The sequence below is a fragment of the Stegastes partitus genome, unplaced genomic scaffold, assembly GCF_000690725.1.
Source record: "Stegastes partitus isolate 25-593 unplaced genomic scaffold, Stegastes_partitus-1.0.2 Scaffold1362, whole genome shotgun sequence".
Classification (NCBI taxonomy): Eukaryota; Metazoa; Chordata; class Actinopteri; family Pomacentridae; genus Stegastes; species Stegastes partitus.
Window position 1 is genome coordinate 119,099 of NW_007579093.1, and position 20,874 is coordinate 139,972.

The 20,874-nt window shown below is 44.9% G+C and overlaps 2 protein-coding genes across 4 annotated transcripts in view; one reads left to right on the forward strand and one right to left on the reverse strand.

Annotated features, from left to right (window-relative positions):
- LOC103370044 (vang-like protein 1) overlaps window positions 1–10,422 on the forward strand; it is a 42,171-nt gene extending 31,749 nt beyond the window's left edge. Inside the window, exons 5-8 of one of the 2 annotated variants that reach the window (XM_008298947.1) lie at window positions 3,066–3,199; window positions 7,726–7,873; window positions 8,562–8,796; window positions 8,883–10,422. In XM_008298947.1, coding sequence (XP_008297169.1) covers window positions 3,066–3,199; window positions 7,726–7,873; window positions 8,562–8,796; window positions 8,883–9,143 — 778 coding nt within the window. In that variant the 3' untranslated portion in view covers window positions 9,144–10,422. Of the gene's footprint in view, window positions 1–3,065; window positions 3,227–7,725; window positions 7,874–8,561; window positions 8,797–8,882 lie in introns of both variants that reach the window. The other variant, XM_008298946.1, reaches the window with a different exon arrangement.
- A 77-nt stretch (window positions 10,423–10,499) lies between these two features.
- On the reverse strand, window positions 10,500–20,732 carry LOC103370043 (calsequestrin-2-like). Of its 2 annotated transcripts, none has more exons than XM_008298944.1 (12): window positions 20,490–20,732; window positions 18,388–18,472; window positions 18,088–18,188; window positions 17,666–17,774; window positions 16,948–17,021; window positions 16,252–16,382; window positions 16,135–16,180; window positions 15,994–16,048; window positions 15,805–15,905; window positions 15,605–15,679; window positions 15,318–15,524; window positions 10,500–11,782 (listed from the first exon to the last, which is right to left on the reverse strand). In XM_008298944.1, exons 1-12 carry the CDS (start codon window positions 20,730–20,732, stop codon window positions 11,648–11,650), a joined length of 1,362 nt encoding a protein of 453 aa, XP_008297166.1. In that variant the 3' UTR covers window positions 10,500–11,647. The 2 variants fall into 2 exon arrangements, with proteins under 2 accessions (XP_008297166.1, XP_008297167.1); XM_008298945.1 differs by lacking the exon at window positions 10,500–11,782 and having other exon boundaries at window positions 15,315–15,360; window positions 15,409–15,524.
- Window positions 20,733–20,874: the final 142 nt, after the last annotated feature.

The window sequence follows — 20,874 nt, forward strand, 5'->3', positions numbered from 1 at the left end:
AGATGGCGAAGCAGGAAGACTGAGTGATGTTCTAACGCCGGCTGAATGCTTCTGTGCTTTCCATCTTTCTGTGATATGGCAAATGGTCCATAGCTTAATGTACAGTTCGTTGTGAGGCAGGAGTGGAAATTACAAGAGGTCAGAGCTCCTGAGAGTGCTTTCATCAGTGGGTCAGAGGTTGTACTGTGATCCTCCTTTGGGATAATAGGAAGCGCATGCTGCAGGATAGCATGCGCCGTCGTTCATGTGTATTAAGTTAGCTCTCCACGTGGACTAAAACCTGACAGAGGACACAGTGAGGGCTCGCACATTTCTGGATATGTTCACGCTAACACACACAGAGCCCAGTGTTGAACAGGGAAGTCGTGTTGTTGGTTAGTTAACAGCTGTCAGCATCTGTCGGCCTGATGCAGGTCATGGAGCGCAGCTTATGGTGTCACAGCAGAGACTAAATCCCTCACTGAGTTGTGTGCAGACGACTTGTACGTGAACTGCTGCTCTACAACCAGCTGATACCTTCCAGTACCCAAGAAAAAGATTTAGCAAGTCGCACTGTGTCAAATACATGATGGCAGAAATATCCAGGATCTCCCACCGCCTTCGTGCTCGTCTGGCCTTTCTGACCCACAATCCTCTGCGGAACATACGTCACATATGTCGCAGCGTCTTGTGTGAGTATAAACAATCTGGAAGCACTGAGAGCACCAACACATGACAGCTCCTCTTGCACCGCAGACTGTGACGAGTATATGAGCAAGACTGTCGGAGCTGAAGGTGCAATATTATGACAAGATAATATGTCCCACTTTGTATGCATGCTGCATGTAAGGGCAGCTGTGATATGTGCTGAAAGTAAAAGAGGTAAAAGGAAAAATGTGTGATTTGGAAGGCAGACGGTGTCTTCTTTCTCCCCGTAGCGCACACAGAACATCAGGCTTCATTCTGAGTTGTAAAGAGAGGTTTTAGTTCTCACCAACAGAACGATCTGGCTCTGCTGTCCTCTACATGCTATTCACCGGCTGGTTGCTAACATTGTGCGAGCTGGTCGTGCACAAATGAAAAATCTGCTTTCTGCTGCTGACAACGAGGAGAACAGCGTCAGTGAATCAGAGCTGCAGCTGGTAAAAGTAAAACAGTGAGAAACTAATATTTTCATTGTAGGTGAGAGGATTCTGTGGGGACGTCTTCACCTTCTCCAGTCATTTGCATTAATATAAATATACAGACAAAAGGAGCTTTAATATTTAGATGCAGAACTGTCTAGTATTTACCAGCGTTAGCCAACCACATTAAACTACTGGACGTACCAGACCGAGCAGTCTATTGAAGTACGTGATGGTGCCCTTGTGGCTTAATTTAACGTTTCATTCATGAGAGGAAGAATGCCACCTCGCTTTAGCCTTTAATGTCGATGGCTTCCAGGAACACAGAGGCCCTATATTATAAAGGAGCTGCTGATTTATGGCCTATAACATGTGAAGACACCCTACTTGTGTACACTTGGTTTAATAATGCTGGGCTATGAAAGACAAGACCCGGCACGCTCCCCGATCCAGCGTGTAGAGGATCAGGATCTGGGCGACAGCTGCTGCTCACAGCACACCTTTCCTCATCAGTCGCTGCAGTTCACGCGTCTCACTGCTTCACCTGTCAGCTTTCTGGCTCCTTAAACATCACTTCCTGTCAGTGGCAGCTTGAAGGAGCTCATCATGTCGTGGTGTTTAGACACGGTGGGCATGAAAAGATGTAGTTACCAGGAGTCACTTTTTGGAGTTTGTTGACATGCTGGCACCACAAACAGGAGAGAGACGCTGAAGAAGAGGGTTTGGTGTTCAGTTCTAGGCTCAACCATGATCGTGAGTTTGGTTTCTCACAATTAATTAAACACAATCGACTGTCATATTGAAGTTTGACTTGGTTTCAACGTCCACTGTCGCCTGCATGTGAGGCGTTTAAGGAACATCAGTAGATTGTAGAGGCAGATATGCAGCAAGTGAGGGGTTTTGGATACAGTTTAATTTAGATTTTGCTTTTAAGAGATGCTCTGAATTAAGATTGTTTTAAGTCGTCCTTTGATGCAAAGATTAGCAAGAATGAAGCACGACGTGAAAATAAAAGACGTGCATTTTATATTTTAATGTGAAAGTGCAAAAACAAATATTTGTCTCTAGATATTTATCTTTGATGCAGATGTGCTCCCCTACAAGATTACCCCAGTCCTTCTGGAAGGATTCATTCTGTTCAAATAGAATTATACAAGTCATCTGGTCTGATATTATAATATATATACGGCAGATAAACAAGCACCCTGCAGCTCCACTGTGTTGATGTCTGTCCCACATCATCATCTTCTTCCTCTTCAGGCTGTAAATCACCTCTCACCTGCCTTGCATTTTCCAGGAGGAGCGATAAAGCATTATTAACGAGGCGACGTTGAAATCCACAAATCCTGTTTGCAGCTCTGATTGAAATGAATGTAGTTCCAGAGATCTGCGGTTCGTGTTGCTCACAGTTCATGTTAATACACCATGAATGTGTCTCCAGCACCACGACCGTCCTCTGCTGTGTTAATCCGGCAGATTATTTCTGTCTCTGCAGCCTCGTCTGGATGTGTCATGATGTGTTGTTCCTTCTGTCTCGGGGTATTCCCCACTAAGGCATTCATTTAGGTCTTACTGTTGGATCCTCGGGCTGCCTTCCTCCTTCAGAGCCACCGTCTCCTCCATCACTTCTCCCTCTGCTTTCTGTTACCTGCTAAAAAACACCAGGGGGAATTTTTTCACTCGTAGAAAGTTTTCAAAGAAAGTCGAAAAGGTCTTTCGGCTAATGCTTCCTTCTGCCTCTCCTACCTGCTCGCCGTTCTTCTGTATTCAGCAGGAAGGGTTACTGCAGGGATTTCCTCGTATTTGGTATTACAAGTGAGAAACGTCCTGTGGCTAATGCTTCTCACGTTCTCCTCCTCTGCTTTACAGCTCTCACGCTGGCGTCGAGCTCCCCGGATTCCCGCCTCGAACGTTTCCCTGGGCTGAAACTCACCTGTAATTCCCCTGCTTTCTCTTCCGCAGTATTCAGCGTGCAGCTCTGGCCATCATAGAGCACTACTACTGTGATTTCCCAGTCCACAACCCGGCGCTGCTTTCCGCCTCCAAGTCCCGCGCCGCCAAACACCTGGCCGGCCTTAAGGTCTACAACGTGGATGGTGAGTTCCCAGCAGCCCCAGCCGAGGGTGAGTGGGATGCTCCATGTTGCGTCTTTGTTAGCGCTTTGTTGTTTTGTGTGTGTGTGTTTTAGAGTCTCAGAAGTCGGCTTTTGCTTCCTAACGCTGGTCTGGGATCAGAAATAGAAATGAATAGTTAGTAATAATGTGTAATGTTGTTTTATTTAGCTGACTATTGAGCTGCAAGGTTTTATTTTGCTCATGAATTCCTCAATTGTTTGGTCTAAAATGTCACAAAATGATGAAGTCAGTTTACAATATTTGGTAAAAGAAAAAAACCTTAAACCTTCATGTTTTACAGGTTGGAATCAAATGATTGCTGATTAACTTGTTGATCAATCAGTTATTTAATCAGATAACGCGACATGACTTCATGTCTTCACATAAAGAACACATTCATGGTTTTGCATGTTTTACTACAAATTATTTTATCATTTTCTCCTGCTGATGCTTCAATTAATGTCCATTTATCTTTTTAAGGACTTATGCAACTGGGTCTGTAGTTAACAACCATTTCTGATAATTAATCTGTCACCTATTTTCTTAATTAATTGGTCACAATTTCAAAAAAAAAAATGGTCCAAAACCCACAAATATTCAGTTTATCTGTTGGAAGGTTAAAAAACAAACCTCTGTGATCAGTTTTTTATCGTTGTTGTTGTTGTTTTTCTTGTTTTATGGCTTTTGCTGAACTACTAACATACATTTAACCTCCTTCGTGACCGTTTTTCTAATTCTACAGCTTTATAGAATAATATCTTGGTTTCAAACTTCCTTCCTTTCATTCACCAGCCACAGTTTTCCAGAACACATTTAGAGAAATTAATGGTTTTCTTTGTGTCACAGGCCAAAGATTTGGGATTTTTTTTTCTGTTAAAAAGCTGCAAAGATCAGTGTGTCATCGTAAAAGTCGCCCTTTGTTTGGTGTTCATCAATTATCCGACCGTTTCTTTTACCTTCCAGTGAACTGAATTGGTCATTTGTCTTCTCTCCTGAAAGGCCACACTGGTGCATTTGGCATGTTTAAGCTTATTTACAACAACTTCATTGAATATATTCCATTGATTCCTGCAGGCAGCTCCTCACTTGCATTTCAGCACAATGTGAAAATCCCTTGGCAGTCCGTTAATAGTTGTTTGATTCATTAAATGACAGATTTTTTTTGCCACCATGTGCTAAGACTTGCCACCATCTCTCAGCCCAGATTCTTCACTTTGTGAGTGGATTTTTTCTATTTCACAACTGCTAATAACAGCATCAGGGGTTGGACACAACATCCATAAGGTGATGCATCATGTCACGATTAGATCTGACCCTCTAAATACATTCCCACGACTGGTTTGACCTCCCAGAGCCACCGCTTCGTGACTCCTCGTGGTGGTTTTTTACGGATATTTTCTAATTCTTCAGTTGCACATGTGTGACAAGTCGAGCTACTGTGTGGTTCCCACTCGTGATCACCGTCGATGCTCTCTATCGCCCGCCTCAGACACCTTTCAAGTCCCGGCAGGTTGATCCTGCGCTCTGCTGGAATGCGCTAAATCAAACAGCTGCCTGGAAGGAAGGAAGGAAATCGATCTGCAAACATAGCATGATTGAAAAATTGTCAACAGTATTCTAAAGCCCAGGTGATTTGTAGTTTGTGGGCTGCGACATGCAGAAAGTACAAGCGCGGTCATCGGATACGTGCCTCGGCTCACCCTCTGGTATGTTCTCAGCAGGTGGGAATGGGATGTGCTCAACTGCTGACTCTCTTCTCTCTCTCTGTGTCTCTTCGCACTAACCCCTTAAGACATCTTTAGAGCTAAACTGAAAGCCTACCTTTTGGACAGTAAGTAACAGCCGGACTAACTAAAGCACCCTCACCGACTTGCTGCCTGCTGGTGTCCACTTTATTAACGCTTCCCTCACACTTCCCCGCTCCTCGTTGCTCTTTGCATGCCACAGGTTGATGAAAAAGTTCCAAGTCATCCTCACGACAGCTGGCAGAATGTAACACGAACCCTCTATTAAATAACCGCTGTCCCTTAAGTGTACTCAAGCTTCACCTAAGTGCGCTAACTTGACTCCCTCTTCTCTCTCTTTCTTTTTTTTTTTTTTTTCCTGCTACCATTCGTCTCCCTGCTTTCTTCTGCTCTCCTCTCCAACGTTAGCGGGAGACAGTCACGGAGACGGCTGATAAATCAATAGCTATTACGCTGCTCGTCTTGTCATTTCTCTCTCGAGTCTTATCCTCCTTCGTTTTCATCCTGCAGCAGCTGCTCGGGGGACCTCTCCGTCTTTCTCTCGCTCGCCTCGTGCTTCCCACTCCTCCTTCCTTTCTGCAGCTGCGCCGGCATCGTAATAAATAATCCAACTCGGGGACAGACAATAATCTTTCCTTGATTAAAGAGTGGTGAAGCCCTGAGCACAAAGCAGCCATAACACTCAATTACGCTTCGTCCAAATGGCTTCAGGTGATTTCATGACGCCTGACAAGCGGATTCAGCTCTCGGAAACTCATCAGAGGTTTTGTTTTGCAAAGCAGTTCTGCTGTGGACGGAACACTCAGAGTGCTGACATTTTAAAAAATAATCAAAGAATTGAATAAAAAGTGGAACGCAGCACATCGGTCACGATAAAAGACGGTTGTTTAGCTTTTGGTCTTGAACAAGGGAAAGACGTGAATCTTTCAGGACACATTAAAATCAAATCACAACACAGAGGTTTTTATATCTTTTCATTCTTTTAAATATTTCATCATCGCACAAATGCATAATAAATGTGGAAAAATAGCTGCCATCCAACATCAAAATGATTTCCGCTCCTGTCCTTAGCAAGGTGTTCTTTTTATCCAAACATATAAAACTTCCATGAGTGGCTCAGAAACCTCCTCCAGAACATTTTAAACTACACGTTCCTGCACTCTGGTGAAGTTTTATGCACCAATTTGTAGCCTCTGTGCTTCATTTTATGGCGGAAATATCAGTTTTATCTCAAAGAAAACACAAACTTCCTCCATTTCAGGAGTTGTCTGAGCTCATATTTTGAAGAAGGCTTCCCCCTGTGTGAGGCACTGTTTGGTCTCTTAGTCTTCTGCTTCTTTAGCGCTTTTTATTGGAGGGATAAATGCACAAGTTATAAATATTAAGGGCATATGTTCTCTGCATCCCACGAAAATGTTCGCTTATGGCTTGTTTCCAACCCACTCTGGCCCGTCCAGATGTTGCTCTGTGTATTCAGCATTAATTTAATATTGCAGGTTTACTTCATTCACTTCAGCACCGTATGTAATCTGCCCAAAGCTGTTGCATACAACTGTCCATATAACAGTGTGTGATTTATCCAGTAACGAGCTGCATGTATCTGCTCCATTTGGATGCCTTCAACGTCTTCCCTTAATAATGACCTGAGCTATAGCAGGAGATTCAGACAAAAACACAATTTTTCCTCCACTATCGGGCTTTTAAAGAGCTTTCACCAGAGAACAGGTCTGAGGTCAGCACATCGAATTAATGCTGTCAAGGCTAAAGCTGCATCCTGCTCTGTGTCCTGATGTAGGTCTGCAGGTTTGTGACTGTTGGAGCTGTAGAACTTGTCCCGATCCTGACTGAACAGGGACTTCTGGGACATTTATACTGAACCACAAGCAGTTTCTGTGCAGCATGAAGTTATGAATAATCAATCACTGAAAAAAGAAAAGATGAATTTCTGACAAAAATGTAAAAAACTGCAATCAGCACTTCCAGCATTTTTCCAAGTGTCCACAGGTGTTTCCAATACTGGAGGAAAAAAACTGGTGCTTCACATTCTGAGCATATTTTACTACTTTCATCGTGATAAATCTGACCATATTTCACTTTGGTTTCCTTCTGCTTTGGCATTTTTTAAATCTCCTGTGCGGAAAGTGGTTTTAAAAAGCAATATAAAGAATCTAAGTTTACCTTCCCTTGACATTCAGGATAACATTTCTCACCCATAAATTCCGTCTAATACCGAGAGCGGGGTGGAATAAAACCTCCTTCCACTTCATCTATGAATTATTCTGCTCATGCTCGATCTCTGCCCCGACATTAATAATTCACCAGCTCTGCCTTCTTTTAACCTGCATTAACATGATGGGGGGGGGTTCATCAGCAGCCTCCCATCCTAATTCTAAGAACGTAAACTTTTGAAGTCGCCCCAGACGCTCGTCTAATTGGACGCCTTGTGCCCCCCGAAGGCGGCAGAGGAATGTTTGAATATCAGCAGCCGTAAGTGGGCGAGCGGCGTGTTTTAGATTTCCAAGTGCTCGGAACAATTAAAAATTACGACTGTGTGGCTATTCCCGTCAGCTGCCGGGGTTTTAATATCGCAGGTGATAAAAGGAAATGGACCGAGGTTTATGTGCACTAATAATGAGTCCGCTCCACTCCGACGGCAGCTTGTTCCCTCACATTGCACTTTGTGTCGTCACCAAAGATCTCTGTCTGTGAGCACCGAACACCGAGTCAGACTCCTGTACTTATGTGATCTTCTTCTCACAACAGGTCCGGGGAACAATGCAGCAGCAGGACTGGCCCACTCCCAGTCCAGAGCCATGATCGCGGCTGCAGCCCGCCGCAGAGACACGAGCCACAACGAGCTCTACTACGAAGAGGCTGAGCACGAGAGGCGGGTCCGCAAACGCAAAGCACGGTGAGTCACACAGCAGCTACTGAGGGCAACGTCTGACTGAAGTGTCATCATCATCTGAGTCCAGAAGGGTCTACGTCAGGGATCTCCAACTCCGGTCCTCGTGAGCTGCTGTCCTGCAGGTTTTCTGCAACACAACTGACTCACATGAATGGATCATCAGCAGACTTGTGCAGAACTTGCTGTTGGAGATCCATTAATGTAAGTCAGGTGTGTTGCAGGACAGTAGCTCACGAGGACCGGAGTTGGAGATCCCTGGTCTACGTGAGCCCCTCACAGGAACACCGACTGCATGAGTCAGAAAACAAATGGGATATAGATCAAATACTCAGTTTGAACAGAGAACTCATGACAGAGTTATAGTAGCATGAGGGAACACAGTGGGACGTTCTAAGTTCTCCAGACGTCCTGTGTTATGTCGCCCACTGTTCTAAGTCTGTAAGCAGCTGCTGCAGCCATTAAAATGTGAAAAGTCACAGCTTTTCATAAATATCCACGGGGCTCCTGTGTTTTCTGGGTTTGATGTGAGGGACAATACGACTGACCTTAAATGAGCATGTGTGGAGCAGTTTTACACCTCAAGGAGTCTAACACTGATTCAAAGTTTTAGGAAAGGAATGGAAGCACACAAAGAAATCCATCTTTACGTATAAATAACGTTCCCAACACTGTTTGCTGTGTCTCCTCCCAGCCTGGTGGTGGCAGTCGAGGAGGCCTTCACCCACATCAAGCGGATGCAGGAGGAGGAGCAGAAGAAGGCTCCGGGGGACGTGATGGACCCGCGAGAGGCAGCACAAGCCATCTTCCCCTCCATGGCTCGGGCGCTGCAGAAGTACCTGAGGACCACCAAGCAGCAGCACTGCCACAGCATGGAGAGCATCCAGCAGCACCTGGCCTTCTGCATCACCAACAACATGACGCCCAAGGTCTGAGCTCACACCCACGGCGTGTTCAGGGCTGTCATTTGTTGTTGATTTGAGTTTACCAAAGTGTGCTCCTTCCTCCCTGCCAGGCGTTCCTGGAGAGCTACCTGGTCCCGGGGCCGACCCTGCAGTACAGCCGGGACCGCTGGCTGGCCCGTCAGTGGACGCTCATCAGCGAGGCGTCGGTCACCAGCGGCCTGAAAGACGGCAGCGTCTTCCTGCTCAAGTGCGTGGACTTCAGCCTGGTGGTGACGTCCAAGAAGATCCCCTACATCCAGATGTCTGAGGAGTACATCGACCCCAAATCACACAAGTTTGTCCTGCGGCTACAGTCGGAGACCTCCGTGTAGGACTCCAGACGGCTTTTTTTTTTTTATTCCTCACCCAGTCGCGTTGCTCTCAAATGTTTTCACTTTGGGTTTGCAGTTTTTATTTTTACTTCTTTGGATTTTTTATATATTATATATGAATCTATATATCACACACGTTTGAATATATTGATCTTATAATGTTTGATTTGGATGAAAAGAAGAATTGACGGAACAGGAGTTTGGACGCCTCGGGTATGGTTGTGCACATGTGTGTGAGCGTATGGGTGTGTGTGTGAGTGTGTGTGTGAGTCATTTTGTGTCAATCACTCGTTCCTTTTTGTGTTTGAGATTCTGAAGCCAAACGAGACGGGAACAAGAGACTTTTTTAGGCTTCTGACGCCCTCATGGAGACGCCTCGGTCTCCAGACAGACGGACAGATGAACCACTACGGACTGAGATGGTGCGACTCATTTGAAGCCTGATGGAAACTCTCTCGTCTCACTGACAACATTTCAAAGTATTTGGATGCTTTTGGACGTCGACAAATTGAGAATTAAACTTTTTTTTTTTCTCAAGAAAATCAAATTAAATGAAACGACTTCAATCAGATTTTGCATCAAATGCACCTTCATGTAGAAATGAAAGGACACGATGTGGGAACGTGACCCCGGCCTGCTCAGAAACCACGTGGGAGTGTTTTCCTCTCCACACTGTCCTCATGACTGTTTCAAGACTCCTCCTGACAAACTCGGTTGAGATGTCACACTCCGTCACGTCCAGCCTGCGGCACACAGTGGCGCCCGTGGGTGCTCGTTTCAGCAGCCAAATTGGGACTTTTTGGGATTCTCCTCCAGGTGCAATGGAGCAAAATCCGAGATATTTCCACTCCAGTTGGGAACAACACAAGCATGCTATGGTAAACACCAGGACGGACCGAGTAATAAGAGACATGCAGGGATGGACACATGCCCCAAATCATCAGCGACCCTCTCAGGGCCTTCGTGTCTGACTTGGTGGGAAGCGAAGGCAGCGGGGAGACGTGCTGTCAGAATAAAAGTACTACTGATTTCTCCACAACAGAACTCCTCCGTCTTTTTGTTAGGACAGCAGCAAATCCAAATAAAACTCTTAATACATTCTCAGAGACAAGACAACTGGTAAATTTAGTGTAACGTCCTATTTTCACAGCACTAACCCACTCGGTTCTACTCTGCTCTTTATAACTTTGGCTGATTCCGGTTGTTTATTCGTTGCTGCTACTGTCTGCAAAACGCCACACTTCTGATGTTTCTTTCACATTAAAAGGCTTCTTTTAAAGGGAAAGCTGCAAGACTTTTATTTCTCAGATAATTTGACTGTCGGCGACGTAGAGAGACGGGAAACATGCAGCGACACGTATGACGACCTGCTGTCCTCGGTGGCAGCGTGTTGTGGACGTGTGGTGCTGTGTGAACATTAGCTCCTGTGGTACGTGTCTACAGGGGGGCTGGAGGTTGATTTACATGGTTTTGTGTTGTGTTGATGGTGTTCTTCAGACACTGTCGGAGGGACGCTTGTGATCTGAAACTCCTGGATTTCAAACCGACACAGCAGCTCACTTGGAAACAAAAACTTGCCACTGAAATGCATTTTTATACGGTGAGCTGCTCAGTCTGTTCTCATTTTAGATGTACAAGTGTTCGTTTTCTGCAGGAGCTCCAGCAGATCCTGTGGGCACGTACCATGAGGAGCTACTGGGCCACCCCGAGGCGTTTAATGTGAAAAGTTTCTTCGTGTTTCTTTCATGTTAGTGGTGTGAAAATGGACATCGAACTGAATCTATCAACGCTGCAAATGAATACCTGGTTGATTCAGCCACTCAGCCAAACAAAGACTTCAGTGTGTTTCGTCTGATTTTATCCTCCAGGGCTCACAGGGTTTGCTTTTATCCCGAGAATTCATTATAGGTGACAGTGAACCAACAGTAGGAACAGCGAGCTGCAGCAGCAGCAGCAGGGCGGAACCTCCTTCCCAACTGGACCGTCTGGTTTTCCTTTACTGCCTTCTTCTCACCTCTGTTGTCTGATAAACATGCAAATCCCTCGAGGTCTGTCCTTTCACGGGAGGCTCAGGAGGGATTTTTTCTTACTAGTATTTCTTTCACCCGACGATTCACGTAAAGCCAGAAAACAGTTTGATTAAGCTGAACCGTCACCCTGAGATCCTGTCGGTTACTCTGCTCCTATCTGATCTGGTTAACTCAGCAAAGTGGGGAAAAAAAAGACTGAGGAGAAGAAGAAGTCATGCCACCAACATGCTGTGTGGCTGTGAGCTGTCCCCTACTGCCCCCTGCTGGTCGACCTGAGGGCATCTGCATTAAAATACTGCACATTTTTGCAACTTCACTGTAAAAAAAAAAATTCAAGTTAAGCCACCAGGAAAGAACTAGACGTCCTCGCTGTTTCATGTGTGAAGCACTGACAGCTGGTCATGTTTTGTACCTACTGACAGATGAACTGTGTGTGATCCCGATGTGACTGTGCCTCCTGTTTTTACACTGTACCTATTTATGTAAACAAGCATGTGTGTGTATACGTGTGTGTGTATGTATGTATGTATGTATTCCATTCCAGTTCCCATGACCAGCCTTCCTCCCCCCCCCCTCCTCCTCCTCCTCCTCTTCATCATCAGCACCATCTGTCACACTGCTGCCACGTCACAGTCCTCGGTCACGGCTCGGTTTCTGATGGACAGCTTTACGATGACATTGCAATGTAAGACACGTTTCAGTTTCACAGCATTTGTTTAAAAAGAAAAAACGAATAAAACATTTTTATGAACATTTGTAAATCTGCTGAGTACGGGGGTGTTTGTTGTTGAGATTTTGGGGCATTTAGATGAAAAGACGATCCAGTCATCATCTGCTCGACTAGCAGAGATTTACCTGAAACTGTTTTTGTAGCGTGAACTAGGGATGTTTTTTTAGTTGTTGTTTTCTTGGCACATAGAAAATGGAGGCTTTATCTCAGGGTCTACTAAAGATAAAGTTATTTTTTTGGCCTTTATTCGATAGAAAAGTTAAGAGACAGACAGGAAAGTGGGGGAGAAGGATGGGGGAAGGACCTGCAGAAAAGGGCCATGAGTGGGACTCGAACTCATGACCTCTGTAGCCCCTGTACATGGGACACCAGCTCAACCAGGTGGTGCCCCTTTTTTTATTTCTGTCTCAGAGTCATCCACATTAAAATGTTCCTACACATTTTGTTTTGTAAAACCGGGCAGCATAGATGACGTTATGGGTAGACGAAGATGGAAGTTATCTGAGAAACCTTGAAGAGGAAGAACAAACGAGCAAAACGTCTATGAGAGAAAAATGAAAGAAAAGAGTTCAGGAATTGTTTTCAGTCGGGAAAGTTTTAATTATTCTGTCTTGTCAGGTAATATCGGTCATGTTTCACGCTGCCTGGACACAAAGATGGTAAAAGAAGCGGAAACAGACGATCATTTATAGAAAATAAATGTGTGATACTACACAGCTTATTTCCCATTGGACCTCCCGAAGTGAAATTGGGGATATTTTCCAGATTTGTTGTTGCGATTAGCATTTTTTTAATGCTGTACTTTAAAATGCATTCTCTCCTCCTACTATAGAAACAAGAAATGATCAGAATACAACTTGATGAATCGATGATGATACAAGAAAATGATCCTCATTCGATTCTGGCGTTTTCTGGGGTGAAATAAAATCAGTGAAATGATCATTATTTCACCTTGAAATCATTTGATGCTACAGAGGCTGAGACCTTCGGAAGCCAAGAGTAGGAATTATTTCACTTAATAATTTGTCTTATCTCGGGATAGCACAATAATTAACTTGCTTTCTTGTGATTAAGGTTTGTTTCTTAAGTTAATCCTTTAATTATTCCGTTCTCATGAGGGAGTGAGACCTTCTGACAATATTCTGACACAGCAGGACCAATAAGAACTGATTCTCCACCTCTCTTGGCTTCCACAGACACCAACAATGATTTTATTTTGATTTTCCCTTCAACCAAACTATAAGCTGTCAAATCACACAGCAACATTTTGAACATCTACCTGTTGTCTGCCAAACTAACTCCTGCACTGTCGACTTCATCAGCATCTCCATATGCGCCGGTTTGCCTCGGCGGCTGCAGGCTCGCTAACACTCGGCTCTGTCGCTGCACATTAAGCGTGGGGCCCTGCTGTGTGACATGCCCGAGCAAAATATCAGCCTGCTCTTTTTTTTTTTTTTTTTTTTGCCCGTATTTTGGTGGCTTTTTGTTGTCATGGAGCTCAGCGGTAATTGGCTCGCTGTCAGCCTGTCAGAGCTGTGCAGCCGGGCCTTGTGGGTAAATGAATGTCAGTGTCCGGTGCTGAAAAAACGAACAACCTCATCCCTCCTCGAGCCCGGAGCGCGAGGCTGCCTGTCGGAACTCATCTGTCCTCGGTTTAATCCCCCTCCCTGCTCCACGCAGGACCAGGACGAGGAGGAAGAGAGACGGGTGGGGAGGAAAATGAGGAGCATTTGCATCTAAATGGAATGTTTTCTTCTCTTCGTGCCTTCCTCTCTATTCCTTCTGTAATGACTTGGTTATGTGCAGATTGAGGCATGAGAGGAAATCCCTTGAGTGGCTTCAGTTTTGAACAGAAATCTGCATCTTACTCCTGTCTTATCCTTGTTCTGTCCTATTTTATATTAAACTCTTAGAGCCCTCACACCCACAGTGTAATAGTGTCGCCCTTCCTCTGCTGGGAGTCTTCCTGCCCTCCCTTTAGTCAGCATTCATGCAAAACACCATCACACCCGACACTTCTACAACCTGAAGGCCCTGCAGAGCATCACAGCACCGCCACACTGTCTGGATGCCTCGGGAGCCTTTTAAATGCGTCCACGCACACACTGTTGAATGTTGTCATCTCTCATCCGTGCCATAGATCAAGTATAAATCCCGCACCATGATGCAAACATCCTGTTGACACACTGCATCACATCCACCCTTCGGGGGACGATGATTCTTGCGCGGCCTTGTATTATTAATTCATGTCCAGCGTTACAGGTTCAGCAGGAGTTTGTCCGCTCCTTATGCAGTTTGTTGGGCCCCGGCGGGCCGGCCCTTTGAGCCTACCTCACCCCGACTCCCTCCCTCCCGACCTCCCCCAGCCTCCATGTCCAGGTCCCTGCTCCCATTAGGAGGCATAACATTACTGAATTATTTACCAGCGTGTGAATAATTCAAGGAGAAACACTCATTGACTGCCGGATAAAATGTGTCGATACGCTGTCTTGAGCATCAGTCTAGACTTTCTTAATGAGGAGGGGAGCTAAATTGTGTATTCTCTCATAAAAACAACATGAAAGACGTGCACGTAGTCATTATGGGCTTTTATTACCGCGGCTTTACATGATGAGGATGTTCACTGGGACCAGATATGCAGGATTGTAAGTGTTGGTATACTAAACACCTCATTTTTCCTTGAATGGATCACGAGAAAACAATTCAAGCACGAACATTTATCTCTTTTTTTTTTCACCTATGCATACACCAAAAGATGTAAAGTATCCTATTGCTCCACTTAAAGCTGCTATAATGAATAACGTATCACCAGCTCCACGGCCCTCCTCAACTTTATGGAATGTTTGAGCATCTTCCGGCTTGTTGTTTTCAGGCCTGCAGCTTTAATGTTTGGGTTCGCTCTCTGTGACGTCTGTAAACCCACCAGACGCTACCTGACTAGCACCAAACAGCTAACAGTGGTTGTTGAACATAGTGGGGTATTATCTGAAGAGCTACCGAGGAGTTTGTTAAAGGAAAAGCAGAGCTGAATGTTGGTTGTATAATCAGGTAGACAGAAAAATGAATCCAAATGTTACTGTTTTCCTTGTTGGATGTGTAAATAGGAAACAGATTGCTCACATGTGAGTTAATAAGACACTGTTTGCAGTTTGCTGTGCTGCTCCCAGGCGGCCATAAATTCAATTAAGTGATATCCTGATCCTTGGAACGTACAGGAGAATTACAGCTTCAGGCACTGCGCTAACTTTGTGATAAACTGGGCCAAAAGTGTTCCCATGATGACCTTTAATCATCTCTGTTTGATCTATCTTTTAAACTACCATCTAGCGTTTAGAAATCTTGAACACTCTGCATTTTCTTTTAAATGAAAAAGAGACATGTTGTTTGTCAGTAATCTGAGCTGCGATCAGTTTAGTCGTCGCCGTCGTCTTCCTCATCAGGCTCGTGGCTTTCGTCGCTGTCCTCCGTGATGTAGCTGTCAGGGCTTTCCAGGTCGTCGGCGGACTCGTCGTCGTCCTCGGTGTTCACCCTCCCTGACAGGACGTCCTCTATCCAGTCCTCCAGCTCCTCGGCGGTGGGCAGGTCCTCGTCGTTGGACATGTCCAGCCAAACGCTGTCGGCCTGGAACAAACAGCAACACCGAGGTCAGCGTCTGCACACGCCTCATTTCTGTGTTTTCTGAGGCTTTAAGGCTCACTTACATCTGTGACATTGACCACACCAATCTGGGGGCGAAACAGGTCCAACTTGAAGGTTTTTTCCCAGTAGGTGGTCAGCTAGAGGGGCCAGACAAACCAGGGTCACGTCAGAGATGCTTTTTTTATATTTGAAAGGCAGATAGTTGGTGGTGTGCGGATAGTGTTTAGCTTATTTTTAAAAAAGTCTAATATTGAAGCAGAACCAGAGGGAAGTCATCAGGGTCAATCCAGACGATGCTGAGCTCTGGGTTGTTGGTGTTGTCTCTGGCCACGTCTTTCAGGATCTCCAGGAACTCGTAGCCATCTGGGGATGACAGAACAGAAGTAGCTAAGCTCCCCTTCTGGCGCCAAACAAAGATTAGTAACAAAAAATGAAACAAACAGCTACAGACCTGGATCTTCTTCTTCAGCAAAGGCAACGATATGTATTCCATCCATGTCATCCTCCTGTTGGTAGAACATAGTCAGCAGAACAACTTCAGGAAAACGCATTTATGTAAAACCTGCTTACGTTAGACTGAACGACTACTCACCCACGTCTCAAACATGTTCTCAGCCCGGAGCTTCCTCAGCGTCGCCCTGTAAAGAGCTCACGGTCAGGAAATCCAGCCTAAACGTCTTATCAACGCTTCAAAATAAATCAAATCAACCTTCTGTGTTGGGTGACAAATTCGACGATGTCCATCTCTGACAGAGGTCGACCTGGAAGGATGGCCGGCTCCTCCATGAACGGCTCGTAGAAATTGACCTCGTTCATCTTGAGGGACAGATGTTTGGCTACCTGGTGACAGAATGGGATTATGACATAGTTATGAGGTTTTGTTTTTAACGAGTTAAACAAATAGAAAAACTAACGGGGTTTTATCAGAAGTTAGTTTTCTAATAAATACACACATCATTCCCATACATACATGCCAGCAGGAACCTACTTCATCTTCATCATGTTGTAAAGCTGCATTTTGTCCTCCGTGTCTGTTTAGTCACACGACACCAAGAGGTCAGCACCGTTATCGGGGTTATTTTCTGTTTATCAGTGACCAGAATATGATAACAGTCCTACTGAGCTTATAAAATGCTGGGAAGGTCCTTACTGCCTTGAATGTATGGGAATGTTTGATGATAACATCCAAATCAGGGGAGATGAGACAACTGATGCCACCATTATCTGTATGTTAAATAGGAAGCTATCATTAGCTTAGCTTAGCATAAAGCTAGAAACGGGAAAACAGCAGCTGGCCTGGGATGTGCTTATTTAACAAAGTCGGCCCACTGTCCCTCTATAGCTCATCAATTATCACATCATGGCGCTGACTAAACCTCAGCGCTGTTTGTTTATTGAGACTTACAGATTTATCGAACGTGGCAAAAAACTTGATGTAAGGTTGAAACCGCTCCGAGGCCTCCTGAAAAGCTTTGTAGTCTGAGAAAACATGAGACACACAAAGAGACACTGGTGAGGGACTGAAGAGGAAAGTACAGCAAGTGTTCAGGCTGTGGATGAATGTACAGGGTGTGATGAGGAAGGTCAGCGGTGAACCCTCCTCTCTTCATTCGATTTCCCATCATGATTCCACTGTCTTCATCCCAGTAACAAAGTCTCCCTTAATACAGTTTTATACGCCTGTAACATGCTCCTGGCTCCGCTACCAACAAGGTCACCACCAAGGACCGACCTATCTCTGGACAGAAATAGGCTCCATAATGAAAATCCGTGCCTCTGTCATATCGGACCAGATAGCATCTTCCCTGCCTCACTTTTTCTCCCTTTTTTGAGAGGAACTATAATTGCAGTTTGACCTATTAGACAGAGAGCTAGAAGCTATTTAAAGGCTCTCCTGAGAACTAGCGAGAGTACCACAGTCTGGAATCAGGTTTCCCTTTAACAGCCAGTTAGGCGGCATGGTGATGTAGCTCCATTAGCCTTTAGATCCCGTCAGCATCTGGGGAACGCTGAGGCGACTTTAGGAGGAACAGTTTTCCACCCATCACATGCCGCCTGTCTTTGTAAATTCAAATACAAATGTATGTGTGGACACTGGCGCGTGAGTTTGGTGGTAAACCAACATGAGTCTTCTCCTTTGAAGTAACCGATGAGGCGGATGTCTTCCTCCATCCTCTCGAAGGCTCGTATCTCCATGGCGTTGTTGATCATTTCTACGGGGTCCTCCAGCACCTGGGGGTGGGAAAATACAGGAAGAGGATTTCACGTAGTCAGTTGTTGGACTGACTTAGATGATAGGATCAATAACTTTGTCGTGTGTGTTCTGTCTCATGAGAGTAATCTCCATCGTCTCGAGGGAGCTGATGTTCCAAATGTCAAAGGATTGCTTTAAATTCAATTTAGGTTAAAAAAAATGTCACATATTACGCTTTGATAAGCAATGATTTCAGTGGAAAATGACATGAAAGTTGCTCCTGCTGACTCTTACATAACTGAGGATTTCTTATCGTTGACACTCTAACAAGAAGCAGATCTTTCCACTCACATCCAACAGGAACTCCACCAGCGTGTCAGACGAGAGCTCGCCGTCAAACTCGATGATGCGGTCGTCCTTGAAGACGTACAAGCTGCCCACCTCCTCCAGACCTAGTCAGACAGCAGGAGCATTGTCCATCACTTCAAGAAGGCCAATGTGAGACTAGCTTGGTGGACAGTAGCAGAGACGTTATTGTCATGAAGTAGCTGTTGGTAACAGGTGGCTATGACAAGGACAGTCATGTGAATCAGTCGACAGGAAAGCCTACAATACTGAATGTACATAACAGATGTGATACCAAAGTCATACCCAGTTTCTTGGCTACTTTGGAATCCTTCTGAGAATCCACCATTCCAAAACCGATGTCTTTGTCCTCCAGGACTTGAGCCGTAAGCTGAGTGTTCACAAAAAGCAAATGTCAAGCCATTCCTGGAAACACCTGAAAGCTTCCCACATTTAAAAAGCTTATATGTAGCTCTACAATGCGGCTTCCTTTAGAATATGCAGATCCATGAAGTCCCTGCCCACCCTTCTGCTTGTCACTGCAGCTCGAGCACACCAGCTCACCTGCTCAAACGCTGTAGAATCACTTTACACGACAGTAGAAAGCTGTAGAGTAATTTAGCCGTACATGAGAGCAGAAATGCATTCTGAAAAAGAGTAATGACACAGAAAGTGCAGCCCTTCAAGCAGACAGGATTGGTTCCTCAGGTTTGTTCCATATGAAACCCTGGAAGTCTGAACCAGTGTTTTTGACTCCAAGGTTTAATAGTCTGCCGTGGTGTTACCTGCTTGTCATTACGTGCACATGGATACCTGATCAAGGTAAAAAAAAAAAACTAAAAAAAAACTTGTGAGCTTGTGAGCAAAACAATTAAACCCCCTGTTCTACACTTTGCGTTTAGCTTGGCACTTCTCTGCTGTGTGTCTGAGCTGGCATCCACAGCTGCTGCTGCTGTCTTCGTCAATACATCTTTTCATTACCAAGGTGTGTGTGTGTGTGTGTGTGCTCGCAGCCCCCTGTGGAGCTTTCTTGTTAGAGGGAAGCTGTGAGTCAGGACTGCTTGCCTTTCAGCTCGCGGTTGTTGAGGAAGGATAACAGATTTAGAAAACCACTTAGGAGGGGGTTCACTGTCTGTGTTTGTGCTTCGGAGCAGTGCAGGAAACACGACCGGAATGCAAAACCGATGAGTGAAGATGTGGCTAAGACTGAATAAAATGGTCGATACTGACAAATGCAAGATGTATAAATGTGCGTTTTTCTAAAACTTCCGGCTCAACGAGGAGAAGGGAAGAGATGTGACGTTACATCTACTGATTTCTAGTTCACAGGCAGCTTGTGAAGCGTTTTGGGAACGCGCTATAATTAAGAGGATGACCTAGAAACAATCCCTGGGTACATGTGAACCACAGAGGAGTGCACATAATGGGATTAAAATCACTGCTTGCCAGTTGAAAGCGTGCACAGGTAAAATGTACACTAAATCTATCAAGCTGTGGCAGTATGACAGCAGCACCTGAAGTCTTTACATCAAGGAGTCACAGGTTTCCAACCAGGCAGCTCACTGACTATACCAGGACTTGTTATGACAAGCTGGTGCAGCACAACGTGACCCGCAGGGATTTGAGCTCCAGCTTATTGAGACATTTTTATGTTATCAGTGGCAGAAGACATATCAGCCACCGTACGCACAACACATACATCTCAGCTGTGGGTTTCTCCTTTGATCGGTAGTGACACCTTCTTGGCAGGTTTCAGGTATTTGTATACCTGAGGAAGGAAAGTTAAGGATCTGTAGAGACGTGAAATTATTGTGTTGATAATTGATTTATTAATTAGCAGATGGACAGAGGTGCTTTGAGCAAGAATTAAAATGCTATTTTATTGACAATCCTTTTGAATGATGCAGTAATATAACATCTTTCAATTTGTTATAGTTTTGAAATAAATATTAACCACAAACCACGATATTATAAAGACTCTTGTAGTCATATGATCTAATTCTATAACTCGGCAGAAGCCATATAGTTAATAAATCATTATCAAATAAATTAGAGATAAATTGTAAATAATTAATAGAACAAAGTTTGGGTTGCCAGGTTGTGAAAAAAGTTTTGACTGGTTGCACTGACCTTGACCAAAGCCAGGATGTATTGAAACCCATTTATAAATTAATTATAAGTTATTTAGATTTAGTGCCCATTGAAAAGTCATCTAGAAGGTAGAAGATCACCAGATTTTAGAGGAAGCTACTTTCTCACTGTACCCACTTTCCATGGCTTTTGCAATTACCTCAGCTCCCTGACAGAGAACGAATACTAGCACTGATCTTAATGTCTTGGGTTCTTCTACAGCTTTACTCTCTCCTCCAGCTCCTTTCTTCTCACCCCTTGGGACCCCCCTTTCTCACCTCCAGCACCAGCTCTGTCATCTGGAACCTCTTCTGCAGGCCCTTGTTGGCTGGAAGAGGTTCATGGTAGAAGAGGCACAGCAGGTCGTATCTCTTCAGAGCCTTCTTGTAGTTGCGTTCGTTGATGTCCAGCACTCGGTCCTTCCCGTCAAAATTAGGGAACTCGAGACCTTCCTCGGCACTGCAAAGGAAAACCAGGTGAAGGCACAGGCCGGACAGAAGAGAGAGCCAGGCTTGCTGCATTGTGGTTCAGCTGTGGAGGTGTTTGCAAGCCAGGGTGAAGTTTGCAAAGAAATCTGAGAACCTCTCCAGACCAAACTTGAGGAGATGTGCACGGGAGCTAAAATTCATCCACAGATTTGATCGCTATTACTTCGCCAGCAAA

Excerpts from the sequence above, each read along its gene's own strand:
- LOC103370043 (XM_008298944.1), bottom strand. The coding sequence starts at position 20,732 with ATGCAGCAAGCCTGGCTCTCTCTTCTGTCCGGCCTGTGCCTTCACCTG. Across the intron at positions 18,473-20,489 it reads TGACAGAGCTGGTGCTGGAG|CTTACGGCTCAAGTCCTGGA; the intron begins GTGAGAAAGGGG and ends GTGAACACTCAG. Across the intron at positions 16,383-16,947 it reads TTGCCACGTTCGATAAATCT|GTAGCCAAACATCTGTCCCT; the intron begins GTAAGTCTCAAT and ends TTCTGTCACCAG.